At 37.3% G+C, this 16,131-nt stretch overlaps 1 protein-coding gene across 3 annotated transcripts in view; it reads right to left on the reverse strand.

Moving 5' to 3' along the window:
• RNF180 (ring finger protein 180) overlaps nucleotides 1-15,768 on the reverse strand; it is a 60,807-nt gene extending 45,039 nt beyond the window's left edge. For 2 of the 3 annotated variants that reach the window (XM_019283367.2, XM_019283368.3), the window contains exons 1-2: nucleotides 14,833-15,768; nucleotides 13,048-13,995 (exon numbers count right to left, since the gene is read on the reverse strand). In XM_019283367.2, coding sequence (XP_019138912.1) covers nucleotides 13,048-13,995; nucleotides 14,833-14,874 — 990 coding nt within the window. In that variant the 5' untranslated portion in view covers nucleotides 14,875-15,768. The remainder of the gene's footprint in view (nucleotides 1-13,047; nucleotides 13,996-14,832) is intronic. The other variant, XM_019283366.2, reaches the window with a different exon arrangement.
• Between the last annotated feature and the right edge of the window lie 363 nt (nucleotides 15,769-16,131).

Below are 16,131 nucleotides of genomic sequence, written 5' to 3' on the forward strand. Positions count from 1 at the left end.
TTTGATGTTTTCATGAATGTTCTTTGCTCTGTTTTTTGTATTAATTAAATAGTTTCCCTTACTTATTTTCTTGATCTGCAGAATGCTTGACTTGAAAACTAATATGACAAGAAAAACAGTGGGGTAAGCACACAGATGGAGTTTTGTTTTCCTAGTAAAGCACTTCTCAGAGTTGCACTATAATTCTAGCTCTCCTCTTCCTGAGACATACTAATTTTAATCTGAAAATGGAAACTGAGATATTCTAGATTATGTCTTTTTTTGATCTTCTAATTTTACTTTAAAAAAAGACCCTGAAATTCTTATTTGTTACACTTTTCTGAGGGGGATGTGTGTATGTGTGTGTTTGTTTTTGTTTGGTTGGTTTTTTTTGGTTAGTCACGTCTCCATTTTCTATACTTCTTTGTCTTGGGGTGACTTTATGATGTGTATCCCCTATCGCTGCTCTATGCCCAGAAATTAACTTTGTGCCTTTCTGTGCCTTTAAACTGAGCCTGAGAGGGGGGAGAGGAAAAAAAACGAGTGAACTTTCAAAGCAGTTGTTCAAGGACACAGAAACACACTCCTCTGCTTCTAACAGCAGCAAAGGCGGAGGAAGCACCCTTCTTGCGTTTCAGCCAGCTTTCAGCTCCTTTTTCTCTGGAAGGAGATGGAGAGTTGAACTTTGTTTTCCTGGGACTTCAGTTTTTTCACTTCTTCTCTTCTGGACTGTTTCAACATCAGAACACATCGGGAGGATTTTTCCACCAAAGCCCCAGAGGTGGGCCCACGACCCAGCTTCAAGGAGGAGGAGAGAGACCACACCTATGGAAGGACTCTGAAATTTTCCCAGGTTTCTCTCCACAGTGAGAGGTTTTATTATTTAGCATTATTATCCTTTTCTTGTGTGTTTGTTAAATAAATAATTTTTATCTCTTTCACTTTCCTCTGAGGAAAATTTCTTTTTTCTCGAACCTGGTGGGGGAGGGATGGTTGCAACCTGCCTTCTCTCAGAGGCTATTTTCCTCCAAATTTGTCCAAACCAGCACACTTCTTTTACCAAAACATGAATTCAAATTTTTGCATTTATGGAAGAAATTGAGAACTATCTTTCTTCACCAGTTGCTTCCTCTCAGTTTCCCTTAGGTAAAATCCCATTTTAGTTCCCAAGCTGCTAGGTAATTATTTTCAATTTGCTTCAGAAACTGTATTAGCAGTGCACTTTAGCAAAAAGTCTAAATCCAAAGCAAAACTCAAAATAGCTTTTAAAAGCTACTGAAAAAAATACAAATGAAATAAATAATGCCATTAAAGTTGGGAGAAGCATCAAATTATTTATTTAGTTGAGCGTTCATAATGTCAAATATTTGATTCTACATACTTCTACTAATCATACAAGATTGATTAGTCTAAGTAGTGCAAGCTCTCCTCACACTGTAGACAGAAGAAAATGAGATATACAAAATATGAAAATAAGATCTCTGCAACATTTGACCTGCAAAATATTAAGATCTGATTAACCTTTTGTCAAAGTTTTGGAATTTTTTTTAATAAAGGCTACAGAGAGAAAGCCTTGTCTAATGAATAGTTTCTTTAGACTAGCATTTTCAAAAATGTAAAATCATTAATGAATCAGGACATTTAATTTATTAATTTTCAATATGTCCAAATGTTTTCTTGTTCATACTCCCATCTCCAGCCTTTAGAAACAATATAATCCTATCTCCTAATGCTCAAATGAAAGCTAAAATAACTTTAAATAGAAACTTGATTACAAATTACTAAAAAGGGGAACTGAAAAATTGCTAGCATTCTCACACAGAGCAAATTAAAAGAGAAAGAACCCCCTCCACCACATTCCATCCCCCATATTCCAAACTGTATTAAATGTGAAGCATATTTTTAGCTAAATCATCTGTAAAGGAAACCATTCCCTTCTGATGTGTAATCATAATAATTTAGGTGTTGATATAAAGCATTAGGGATCACGTGACAGCAGAAAAAGCACTGTTCCAAATAAATCTTGGCAATAGCTAGCTTTAAAAAACGATGATGTCACAGCTTTACAGAGGTCAGGGTGTTAGATCATCTAACTTGTTGGTATAAACTTGTTTTTTGGATGTTAAAAAGACATTCATATGCCCAAAAGACTTCCAGCTTCTTCATCTGTAACAGTAGGTGGTATCTTCCCTTACTTCTGAATTATTTCCTTAATTCTGAAATGCTGTTACCATACATGTCTTCAGTATTTTGCAGTACTATATAGAAAAATTCCTTTCACTAATTTGCTACTTTAACTTCGCCATTTCCTACTAGAATCACTGATTGCTTATCAACTGCAGAAACAGTTTATATAAAATCTGATCTCTTCTATTAGTGTGATGTCTTTTGGATGAGTACAATGACTTTTTCTCAGTGACTGCCTGCGTAATGAAAGAAATGTAAAGAAAAAAATTATTTTCAGATAGCATTACTTTCTCCCAAAAGCAGACATGAGGGGAAAAAAAAGTGCTTTGGAGTTGAATACCATTAAAGTAAATGGGAGGTTATACATTAAAACATTCATAGATACACTTACTGCTACAAAGCATGAAGAAATAGTTGTCGTTTCCTCATCCCTGGAAGTATTCAAGGCCAGGTTGAATGGGATTTGAGCAACATGGTCTACTGGAAGGAAGACAGAAGGGTTGAGGGGTGAAAATGAGATGATCCCTTCCAATCCAAACCATTCTATAATTCTGATTCTATGAAATAGTAGGGAGCATTAATTCTCCCAGATGTCAGGAACTTTTTTCCTAAAAAACCCAATTTTTTAATTTGAAGAACCAAGTCCTGCACTCAAATCTCCATACAAGCCACATTTCATTTACCTCAGTTATATGTATTCAGAAAGTTTAATACCCTGAAAACTAATCAGAAATACAAAACTTACTCAAACTCTTAGTCACTGAGAATGAGTCAGTACCAATTCGAAGAAATGAAGAACTAGGAGTACAATTTTTTTTTTTTTGTAAAATTCTATCTTAAATTCTCTCCTTACTGTGTGTTTGACGTTGTTCTGGTAATACACAGTAAAACTCGCAATATGAAAGTACTCTTGTATTATTGTTCCTACCATTGCTGAACTTTGATTTTCATCTGCCACAAAGCATCTTACATAACTGCAATTTAGTGTACTCTTCACTCTATCTATGTAATAAGAATCACTTCTGAAATTATGGGATTCACCTAACTGCACAATACTGCAACCTACCTCTGTGAACAGGTCATTGTCTTTCTCAGCTGAGAGACTGCAAATTTCGTAAATTCTTATGATCTAAGTTGTCTGTGAGCTTCTAGAAAAACTAAAATAATAGTTCCTAAACCTTACAGTTTCTGAAAGAAAAAAACTGTACGGTATTTCTACAGTTCTAGGCTGATCATCAGTATTTTCTTGGAATAGCAATCAATATAGCCTTGGCACAGCAGCAGATTCTATGGTTATTTATTCAAAAAACATGCTTTTTTCTTTTTTCCAGACAGTCAGCAATAAAATACGTAATTAATTTCAATGGGCTGTTTCTTTCTTTTGCTGTTTTAATCCAGCAAGGCACAGTGCCTGTGAAGATGGATCAGGATCTTATTTGTGCGTGGGACATTACCCCAGCTATTGACCCTCTGGGTTGTAGCACTATGAGTACATTACTACTTAAGGCAGAGGTGGCTGCATTTGAAGACTTCCTATGTCCCTCTTCAGAAGAACTACACATTACCAAGGACGCAGGAAAAGCACAAATACGTCAGTGAATGCTACTGCCTCTTCTTAGCACACTACCCACTAATGCTGGCCTAGCACAGCAAGTAGCCCTCCCTCTTTTACAAGATGGGCACATAATGCGTAACAGCTCGTGGAATTCCACTCTGCTGAGATCATTCTATAATTTCTATATATCCTAAAAGCATTTTATAGACAAGCAGCTTAATAACATTTATTTAAAAGAAGGAATAAATTCACAGCACAGCCAGCTATTCTGGCCTTCAGCAGAGCTATTATGACAGCGCAGCTACACCATATTCTAGTCTAAATAATCTAGCTTCAAGATGATCATAAAATATGTTGAAGTACATACAGGTACACTCAGACAATCCTGATATACTGTTTTTATCCAGTAGCATCCTGAGCAACTTTCCCTCTCCAACACAAGTGTTGTTTACAACATAACTCATAACCAAATGCAAACAAAGGTTCTTCCTGAAAATTTGCAAAGCTGTCTATTCCATTTGTTATTATTAACACCAAATTGTGTAGAAGACATGTCCAACAGTAGAAGAGATCAGGTCAGAAAATACCCTCAAAAGCTGTAATCACAAATAATGGCATAAAAAGACTGTAGCTAAAAGTAATTAAGACTCTCAAATGCTGACGTTAAAATGCACGCAACAGGAGGTTTAGGTGCATCTCAGAAAACAGTAGCTTTTACAGGCTATTTTACTCAGATACAACTTCCACAGAAATCACAGCTGCTGTTTTACAAAGGTAAATCATGCATTTGGGCATGAATCCATAATTCTTAATACCTTCTTCTTAATCCAGTTATAATCGGCGACAGAATGAACGTGCTAATAGCAAAAGTCACCATGTAGCAACAATAGTTACCACCAGAGCAAAAGCAAAGAGAAACTTCAGCTCAGCAGCAACCCATGCCTGAAATTTCTTCCTCCTTTTATCAGGAAGTTCAAAAAGACACTGCCTCATGTACCCGCACTGCCCTGTAATGCTGCACTGCTGCTGGAGGAACAGCTGTGCTTGCTGTGGCTGACTCCCCTTGCCCTGCCCGCTGCTTGGCTTTGCTTTGTTTAGCTGTGACAGCAATTTCTCTGACCAGATGTCTCCAGCTAATTTGTTTTACTTTTCTTATATTTCTATGGTACAACAACTAACAGCAGTTATTCCATGTATAAAGAGATAGTTGCATTGCTAATATAATGATGCAGTGTAAAGAAATGCAGGGCTGCTAACAATAGCAGAGGTCTTGAGAAATGCGTACCCAGGACACGATATGGAAGAGTACATGCATGGGATCACAATAGGGTTGGCACTGCGGACTAAAACAGCTATGAGAAACTTCCCAGAGGTCTGTAAAAGAAACGCAGACTTGGCCCTGCACAGAATTGGTTTTAAGGATAACAAACAGAACATAGTAACTGTATCTTACACACATGAACTGCACCACATAAGGAACTTTGGATGTGACACGAAGCTGCAGTTCAGTGAAGGGAGAGTGAAGGTACAAAAGTATGTTACCAACCTACAAAAATGACCACAAGTATATTCTGGGGTAAATAAAAGAAACCATTAACATTACTTCATTTTACACTCAGTGAAGGACTTTAAACGTAAGAGCTTCCCCTTTTGCCCTGTATTTCCTCTTTTTCTATTTCAAATGACTTCTCCAGGTCCTTGTATTTCGCTAACAAAGGTCTCAACTGAACTTCGTAGGTACAGCCTGCCTAGTCTAGCTGTGATTTCATTTCACTTCCTTCTCTTCCTGCTTTACTTTGGTGCCTAACACTAAATAATGTTTTTAGTCCCCCAGCAGCCAGCTGAGAGATCCATAAGCAATCTGAGAATAATTCTTTTTATGAGTATCATCACAGAAAGAGTGAATAAAATCCAAGTACATAAATGCATAACTAGACACTTAAAGGATTTATAGTTTCAATAAAAACACGACAGTGCAAGAAAAAGAACTGTAAACCAATGTGTACATGAAAAAGAGACTTGGAAAGATGAAACAAACTTTGGTCACAAGCTAAACCTTTAAAGCCTAGCACCGTCACTACAAGACTGTCAGTTGCTAGAGGGCAGCAGTATGAACTTAAAAACTCAAGGCTGTGGGACAAAATAAACAGACCTGACAGTGTGGATAAACAACGCTGTATCTCACACACCTGTTTATCCAGAGTTCAGATGAACATTGGCAGCATGAAGAGCAAATTGACTTCTTGGAAACTGACCAGTAACCATATTTGTAAGACAAAACATTGATGTTTTCAAAAAGATACAAAAGAACCAGTGAAGCATCATTGAGGAATGAAGCAAAACTGCCAGTATTTTTTCCTACAAATCAGTATCCTTTCCAAGAGGATACTGCACTTTTGAAGCTGACTACAGAGCCTTCTTCTATGTAAAATGACTGTAAGAAAAAAAGCAATATAGCTGGAGAAGTCACAAATGGTATTTTTCTGAGATCTTCCAGAAAATTATCATCATTAGCAAACAATGTAAACATGTAAGAAAATACACACAAATGGAATTTATAAAAGAAATACTTCATCTGCTTAGCTATAGCAACTATAACAAGAATCATTGCTAATATCGGCAATTCCTAGATTTAAGTAGCTATTATCATACCCTAACAGTTTATATAATTACCATGTGCTAACAACATAATCATACCCTAACAGAAGCCTAAAAATCCCCATGAACACAGATGTGCAGAAACACATACACACACAAAATGCAAGCATCCCCTGCACAGGCATTAAGAGCTGTCCTTTGCAGAACAGAGAGAGGAAGCCTGGGTCCCTCTACTGCTAGCTAGCTAGTTCAGTCCAGCAGCTACACCTCAGAACCTGAATCAGTGCAAGCCTCTGGAGGAAGTGCAGGTCAGGAGCTCACAGAATTGCTCCTATTTACAAGTTTTAAATACTTCAATTTAATTACAGAGTGCATTCTGCTGCCACACAATGTTTATGGCTGCACTTTGCCTTTCTGCAAGACATAAAATAACTCTGACAGATAGCTATCTTGTTACAAAATAAACTTAGTAAACCAGTCCTTGCATTTACAAAGAAATTCCAAAGCCTGAACTCCCAGGGCTACATGGCAGGGGGGAGGGCCCCAACACTTAAGCATATATGGTATGATAGAAATTGCGGTTACAAAGTACCACAGATCAGCTTTCTATTGGAAGTACCAGAGTGATAAAATCCACATTTTTACAAGAAGGATTGTTAGAATACAGAACAAAAAGGATGAAAAGTAAAACTTGCAAAAAATAAAACGAGGATACCATCCTGACATGAGAGGTGAGCAGCCACGAAACGGAGTGCGTGGCAGAGGACCACTCCCGTTTACAACACGTCAGACAGTAGGGAGGATGCAATTTTCTAGATTCACATTCTCCTGGGAAGATACCTCAGCACCGGGAAACACAGCAGCACTAGACACACGTGCTGCTTGACACAGTCTAAGCAGCAGACCATTTAAATATTCCCTGCCATGATTGCAAACTCTCACCAAGGTTAAAATAATCAATGCAAAACCAAAGTATCTTCTTCTGAAAGCTACTACTTGAAACCAATCACTTAGTTTACATACTAATTCTGAAATTTTTGTATTTTGTAAACTGTATGCTTATTGATGAGACTTAACAGATTTACGAACTGTATATAATTTTCTATATAATACTGCAAGAGACTTAGAGATCATAATTGCCTCAAACATTGTTAAGACCACCAAATGACTTTGCCCATTATGGCAAACCATATCAAGAGGCAACTGCTCGTCGATGACCACCCTGCCCCCCTCGCCCCCTGCCCTGCCACTGTTGGATGTGCCTTTGTGAATTCCTGGAAATTTGGACAGTAAATTAAGTCACATGATGGGAACTTGAGATAAGATAAAGGTGGTAACATTGTCCAATTATCTCAGACTAGGAAGAGGTAAACAAACTGGGGGAGCACTGATAATGAACACAAAGAATCCACAAGGAAGCGAGGAATCATTTAACCAATAGAACAGGAGAACTGTGTATCCAATGAGCATTGATTCCTTTGTTTGCTAAAGTGTATAAATGAGAAGTTTTGAGTGACCTTGGACCCCCACTACTGAGAAGACCAGAAGAAGAAGACCAATGGGATGATGTCTGGATCCTTGGGTGGTGATAATTTTTTACTTAATCTGTCTCTCTGTTAGTCTTTTCATTTTCCCACCTCCCTTTTTCAGTTTCCTTCTATCTCTCTCTATTTCCCATTTACTGTTAAATGAAATCTGTACGATTGACTTCAGCATACGGTCTCATCTGCACCTTAATTTGAGCAGAGGTATCTCTTGAATAATGGGATCTTAACACTATTTTGGCATAGTTGGCAGGATACTGTTCTCTAATCTGAAGTGCCTTTGACAATGGTACAATTCCCTCTAGGGGGGTTGTGTGGTTCCTTCGCTGTGAACTCTTGGAAACTTTTCCACAGCTTTCCTCTGAGGAAGGTTATGTGTTTTCTCCTGGGGGAACTTTTGGAAAAAAATGGCTGTCCAGGGTGGCCCGTGTAAAAAAAGTATTTTGTTATCCTTCCTTGAAAAATTTTTTAGTTGCCCCTCTATCCCACAGGTGGAGTTGACGCAAGAAAATTCACCTACTGGTTCCTCAAAATGAGCTACTGGTTATTCAAAAATCTGAAGATGAAATAATGCTATCCTCACAAGTTTGGTGAAAGAATTGTACTTTCAGTTAAATAAGGAAAATGAAAATTGAATGCAAGTAGAGGCACTGCTAGCTGTCAAGCATGATGACATCCAAGAGCTTCAGGCAGAGCTTCAGAATGTGCATGAGAAAGAGGGAGAATCTTATGGGAAGAACTGCAGGACATAGAACCTGTAACATATTCTGAAACATGATCTTGTAACTCGACCTTTTTTTGTTCAGTGGAGAATTTGGGAGACAGTGCATGAGTCCACTGTTCGGATAAAGAAAAAAATGTAACGTTTGCATTGACATTTGATGACAAGGAAGTAGCATGTTGATGCTTAATTAAAATTGAAACCAAAAATGATTGCCAGGATCAGCAAACAGCTACTAAAATGGTGCCGTATATGGCTAACTAAGATATCAAAGTCTGGCCATAAATCAGGCAAGATTTAAATCCATCAGTATTAATGCAGTGGGATACTGAAAATCTCGGTATACTTCCAAGATGGCAAAGAGGTAAAATCACTGGAGTAAATGGAGCCAATGTTATCTGTGGAACTGATCAGGTTAATTCATGGCTCCTGGGTGAGAAGCTGAAGTCTGCTAATCCTAACCCTAAAAGAAATCCAGGTTAAGCCATTAAAGCAGCCCCTAATTCACAAGTGGTGGCACTTCCCAAATTTTAACAAGCAGCTTCATTCCCTCTAGACATGAAATTAATTGGAGGAAACCCCCCATGAAAAGATGAGGGAAGAAGCAACAAGAGGAGTGTACCAAACACTTCATGAAACAGAATTTAAAACTCTACCTGAGAGGCATCAAGCTCAAGCTGTTAAGGGATAACTTGCCAGGGAAGTTTGTGTTGCTTTCTTTTTGTAAGAGCGCCAACACCCCTGCCCAAGCTGAAGATCAAAAGAACCAGCTCGAAGTGGGTGAACTGCCAGTGAATTTACATGAGAAAGCTCACAGAAGTCAACCAAGACTATATGATGATGACTTTTCCTTTAGGCCCGTTTACCTTTGTGGTAGACACAGGACCTTTGAATCAACACTGAATGCATTTTCCATCCTACTAACAATTTGTCTATAGTAGGCTGAATTTTCACTTTTCTTTTATAGGAACCTGCCAACAGATGAGATCAAGCTGCGTGGAACTGATAAAATTTTTTAACTGCCACCATAACTGCTTGTATTATCAGCTTATTAATGTTTGTGATTTGTTTGTGTTTTCATTGCAAGTGACTTGTTGAGAGACCATATATTAGTCAAACCATTTTATATGTTGTTAGTTTGATTTTTGCCAAGTTTGTCTTTTATTGGAAAAAAATTGTGTGGGAAGAGCTTTTACTTTTGTCTTATGAATGTATAATTTTGTCTAAATCAAATTTAGCCTGGGAGTTGGTGTAAGAATTTATGCATATTTGGAACCATACAAATATGTATTAAGCAGTTCTGCCTCAGAAAGCTTTAGATTGATGATGATTTGGCTAAATTTTTCAGAGATATTAATGAGTGAACTAAATAATCCTAATAAAACAGAAGAAAATGTTACATGGGAAATGGGTGACCATTTCCTTTCTAGATAAGGAGAACAGACAGCCATGGACTGCAAATGGGACATGGGTGAAATACAGAAAAGCCTTTTACCAGCTATTAAGCAACTTTACCTGTGACCATTTTCAGAACCAAATATGTTATCAATCATGAGACATTCCAAATCAAATCAGAGACTTATATTCCCAGTTGAATGTGTCTCATGTACAATTGGCTTTCCTACCATGTGTTCTAATAGAATATTTTAACTTTACCTAATTTCTTTTATTTGTGCTAATCAATATGGTAACTGCAGTACATTGTGCACCACACAAGCTTCTCAGTTGCGGGTGCAATTTACTGTGGAAGAAATTAAAAAGGAATGTGACAAGGGCAGTTTGCCCACTGAAATGAAAAAAAAATTAAAAAGCAACCTGGGATAATATAACTAAATCTGAAAGTCTTATTTTGTGTCAGGATTAAATTGCAACAGAGCTATACTCCATCCCCTGGACAAGAGAGTATAGGCCCGATGTAAAGATGTGTTTGCATAAGAACCTTTTGTATGAGAACTCTTTTGTATATTGACTGAAAACTTCGTAAGCTAGAAGTTAATTTTCCATGGTTTACAGAATTACCCAGCTGGACAGGAACATTATGTATAAAGTTCTTCCAACTACATGTGGATGTGATTGAAAGAGAACACCATTTTAAAGACTTCAAAGTATGTAAGCACACCTTGTCAACAAACCCATTCACACTTATTCCCAGTGTGCAAAGGTGTACTAAGGGACCTGAAAATCTGCTTCAGAGTAGGCTGACTGACACATCTTAATACATGACATATGTATCTGTTGGGGATGCCTCTTTATGGGATTTAAAAATCAAGCCCACTGTGTAATTCTGTGGCTAATTTGGGCCTATATCCAACACACACAGTATTGTGAAATCCATCACACCCACTACCCATTAAAGAACACTCTGATCCTTGGGAATCACTGGATAGGGGCAGTGGCTAATTAGAATTGCGTTGATAAGTGCATAGCTGTTGTATGCAGTATGATTACTTATTTGTGTTATTGCTTCTGCTGTTTCTGTCTTTTCTCCTAGTGACCACAATCTTTATGACCCCCATGGACAACTTATGAACTGAGGAAAAGTTCCTGGAAGAGTGTTTGAGCCACAGGGTGGTGTAAGGAAAGCCAGCTCAGCAACTGTGCTGACAATCAGCTCTGACTGGGCCCAGAAGGGGGAGGCCATGGACTACTGACTCAAAAGAAGAGGAAAACTGAGCATGGAATCAAGGGAATAATTTAACCAATAGAACAGGAGAACTGTGTATCCAATGAGCATTGATTCCTTTGTTTGCTGAAGTGTACAAATGGGGAGGAGTTTTGAGTGACCTTGGATCTCCATTACAGAGAAAACCAGAAGAGGACCACTGGGATGATGTCTAGATCCTCAGGTGGTGATAACTTTTTACTTAATCTGTCTCTCTGTCACTCTTTTTCACTCCCCTCCTCTCTTTTTCTCTCTCTTTCTATCTCTCTCTACTTCCCATTTACTGTTAAATGAAATCTGTACTACAGTCTTCAGCATATGGTCTTTTTTGCAGCCTAATTTGGGTAGAGGCATCTCTCCAATAATTGGATCTTAACAAATGTAACTAAAATAATGTAGGAATTGGTTAAGCATGTTTTAACAAGGAAAAGGTCTGAAAGTACCTTTCTTTCTTAGCTATCAAAAATTCTGAAAATTTGTACAATGTTTTATTCTTGAAAGTAACATCTAAAGATTAAAGTGTCTCGAGAGACTGTAGATGACATGACTGTGAAAATGCTCATATACATGGAGCTTGTGCATCATCATTTCATTTACCAAAACAATGAGATCTGGAACTTTTAAAGCCATTTTGGGGATCCAGACAGCTAAGAATCTTTAGACTTAGTAGAAAACAAGTATTCAGTATTAAGACATCCAGACTCTCAGCTTTAGAGCTGCATTTTACAAAACAAGAACAAGTTTTAAAAAGGTCCCAATACCAATTTAAATCTTTAAGCAAAACAAAAACCTTTCCCAAAGAAAAAAGAATATATGCATACCATACTGAGAAGACTAATAATATTTCCCAGACCCATTACATTTTCAAGCTGGTTCTCACCTTTAATTGAGAGAGACAGCCTTTAAGTATCTCTCTTAAATCTTGAATCCACAGTGACAAACCTACCTCATGCAGGAATAATTGCTTGTGTAGATACTGCTTCTCTGATTAGTTAGCATGTTTGCTCTTGCTTACCACACAGGTATTTTGTTGCAGGAAATTTATGATGAGAAATTTTCTCTCAAAGGCGTATTTATCATTAGTCATTCTACTAAATTTGAGAGGAAACCAGAACTGTGTAAGTAATTTTATGACTGGCTTTTCTCCACGGCCCTTCACCAAAAATTGCAACTGCCTATGGCCTTTAACTCTGTTCTGCTTTAGATGGTTTGAAGATGGAAACCGTTATTGTATAATTGGTAAGAAAATGTTAACAGTTTGTGTTAGATTTGCAGACAAAATACTTACCTACTAAAGACTAATATTTTAAATGGCAGTAATCAATTCTTTACTCATAGAAAAATATTTGTCTTACAACAAATAATACATGTAATTATCTTTTAAAACATTCTTAACTGTAAAGATAACTCAAAATGCCATTAGTTTAAAGTTAGAAAATTCTGACATGGTAGGTTTCTCATTTAGAAGATACAAATGTTTAGTTTTTCTTTAATCACACTGATTAAATTTCACTGTGTTTTTTCCCACTTCAAATTTATTATTACATCACAAAACATTAAGAAGGCAAATGAAAACCCGTCGTGGTTTGATTTTGCACAGAAAGAAAACTTGATACGATGGAATTAGAAAAAAACGACATGTAGGACGGGGTCACAAATTTTTGCTTGCCTGATACCTGACTCTAGACAGTTCCACATTAAACCAGTATTAAAAGACAGCAACTAAAAAAAAGTCAGAATGATTTCTAAAAGCAAGTCAAACTTTACCAAAAAAGTAGCATAATTAATTTTAAACACTTACCTGCTTCTGTAGACATTGCTCTTGCCTTCTCTGTTTTCTCCTCAGGCTTTTTGACTTGTTTCTTTCTCTCTTACTCAGCTTTCGGTTGAAGGAAATACTCCTAGGCTGCACAAGACCAATAGGTGTGATGTATTGTTTGTCTTCTACAGCCCTTGTAGGTAAGGAAAGGTTCATCACAAACGGTAACCCATCAGCAGTGACACTCCCAGAAGATTGTCCAGTAACTCCAAAATCACACTCACTTTCTGTTTCTCTGTGTAGTAATGTGGTAATGGAAGCAACTTGCAATTGGCTTTGTAGTATGTCAGCACAGGAACTATATAGATCCTGAAAAGAACTACCATCTTTCCTATTGGACTCTAATTGCAAGCCCCCTTGTGCGTAAACAGGTGGATTTTCATTTTGGCCACGGTAAAGTGTTCCCATATTGCAAATTTTATATAACACAGGTGAAAAAACAAGTCTTTCTCTGATATTTAAATCCAAGCTATGTGATCTTCTGTGAAAAGGTTTTACAGTGCATGCATCTTTCTTAGGATAGGAAGAAGGGAGACTTCTTTTTCGATTTAATGCCTTTAAGGGAAGTTTTTTACTTTTTATCTCATATCTGGGAGCTCTTACTTCTAGACAAAGTGCTTCTGTTAATCTTCCAGCACCTTTATTACTTCCAGCCATATAGGAAAGCCCTTGATTTTTTATTCCCAAAGTTGCAGTTACCACTTCATGGCAGGTATCCCTGTTAAAACCAGACTGAATTTTGAGAAGCAAATGATTTTCTGATGATTTTGACAATTTAGCAGAGAAAGGCGGCTGATGCTCAGTCCAAGTTCTGCAGGAATGTATATTTACTAACTGTCCACAGGAACATTCTTTGTTGCAAACAAAGTTAAAGCCCCCTAAGCAGGCGTCACAGAATGGACAGTGCAATTTTCCAATTGTCCACTGAGCCTATTGACAAGAAAAGAAAAAAATAAAGCACCCAACATGTTCAGTGAAAATAAATGAGCAAGAAATAATTACTGGAGTTATTTTCTCCTTTAATAAGAAGATTTTCTTCTTGTTTTTTAAATACAATGAAAGACACTTCACAGCAGAAAGAAAATCCACCATAAATAATGTTCTGGTCAAAGCTCTGCTTGCTACAGTGATAAACAATTCTAAGAAATCTAACACACATTTTAAAAAGTAGGAGCTTTGAAATATGTTTAAAATTTGTCCATAGATAGAATAATGCTGCAATACTAATGAAAACATCAGATCCTTAAAGCAGTGAAATCAATTTCCCATGTTAATCTGGAATTGGCAAGCACAGCTTCTCAGCTGAGTGTTCTGAGTGCTGATACATTTCTTGCATACTAAGTACAGTGGAAGGAGATTTCTTTCAAAAAGAATATAGCTTTTCAGTTTGATTACCCCACAAAAGCTTAAAATGGTACTTGTATTTTGTTGTACAGAGCATTACAACATAACCTCTGTGCAGATACCACGACAAATCCTTAATACTCTACATATAAGGAGACAGTTATTTTCATTATTTATAATTCTATGAATTTCTTTTCAATCCTGAAGGCCCTTTTTCCAAAGGAAATACATATCAAAGATCTATAAACTCCTACATATTAATACAACTATTAGTACTCCTACATATTTAGGCAACTATTAGTATTTTCAGCAATTATATTTATCTGTCAGGAGCACTGTTGAGGACTAAAGTTATGCAACTGTTTGTAGGATCAAAGCCCAGACAAGAAACAACATTATCAACTCCAGTCACACTTTACTCACTTCAGTGTCTAAAGAGCCATGAATACAGAAGATGCCCAACATTTCTAGTTTATTTCAGTTGCAAATGTCCTTCAAGGTAATTTGGGAAGATGTGTCCATAACTGATGCTTGTCCTATAGAAAGCTACAGAAAATGTCAGGAAAACCAATTTTGTAGTTTCAGGAAAAAAACCCCAGCAACTTGTGTGGAAAAAAGGTTATTTTTCACACACAATGCTACAAGAAGTTCTGGAAACACTTATTTGAGAAACTTACTCCTGTCTTGCGGGTTAAACCCTCAAAATTACACAAAATATCAAAGATGTGTCTTTCATAGCTGACAGGTTTTTTACTTGGGGGAAAAAATAGTTTACATATAACTAAAGGCTTTCAAATTCTTGGGAATTCTGTGAACATACAAAATCTCTCTCAGTTTATAAGGCTGACCAATGTGTCATATGCCATTCCCAAAGGAGAATTAAGCTCCTTCAGAGATTTACTCTTAAACCTCCCACACTCAATTTCCCAGATGCCAGGGGCTAGACACTAAAATTAGAGGGAAAGCACTTTCTAGCGACTTTTTTGAGTCTCTCTGACGTGGAATAGTATCCTGAATCTTCAAATGGAGACGACGAGTGATTAATGAAAATTAAGAAGGCTAGAAGCCTGGAAAAAATGGAAATGCACAACACAGTATGGAGGAAAAAGGACATCTTTATGTCCCATGTGCACAGAGACTGGGAGATGAGGTGTGGTACCAAGGAGCCCGGAATTGATTTAGCATTAGAGTTTGGCAACAGAGTGTGGAAGCATTGACTCAGTAAAAGAAGTAACAGCCTACTAGTGGAGGAGGTGGTAGGGGGAAAATCAGCAAGATCTGAAGGGGAGCTGAGGGTACACAGATTTAGTGATGGACTGCGTAAAGAGGAAAAAATGGAAGTGGTTAGAAAAAGAAACCAAAACAAGTGATAAGTGATGGGTTAAAGAAATGCAGGTCAATAAAGGTCACTAGCAACACTAGCTGTAATATATTTGTATATTTGTAATTACTGAAGATTATCTATACACTAATATGTACATGAAATCCAAGGAGATTGGTTAAGAACAGGGACAGATGGCAAAAAAGAACCGGCTGGGAAGCAGTGGGTTTTTACAGCCTGCAAATAGACTTTGTGCTTATGTAAAATGATTTAGCCTTTGATTCAGGAGTCATACAGGAGAAAATAACATATGATCACAAAATTATTCAGAGCCCAGGAGGATCTGGAGATAAGTCAGAATTGTTTAGCATCCCATACCCTCCGCCACCCCCCACCCCATT

This window comes from Corvus cornix, chromosome Z (assembly GCF_000738735.6).
Source record: "Corvus cornix cornix isolate S_Up_H32 chromosome Z, ASM73873v5, whole genome shotgun sequence".
Lineage (NCBI taxonomy): Eukaryota > Metazoa > Chordata > Aves > Passeriformes > Corvidae > Corvus > Corvus cornix.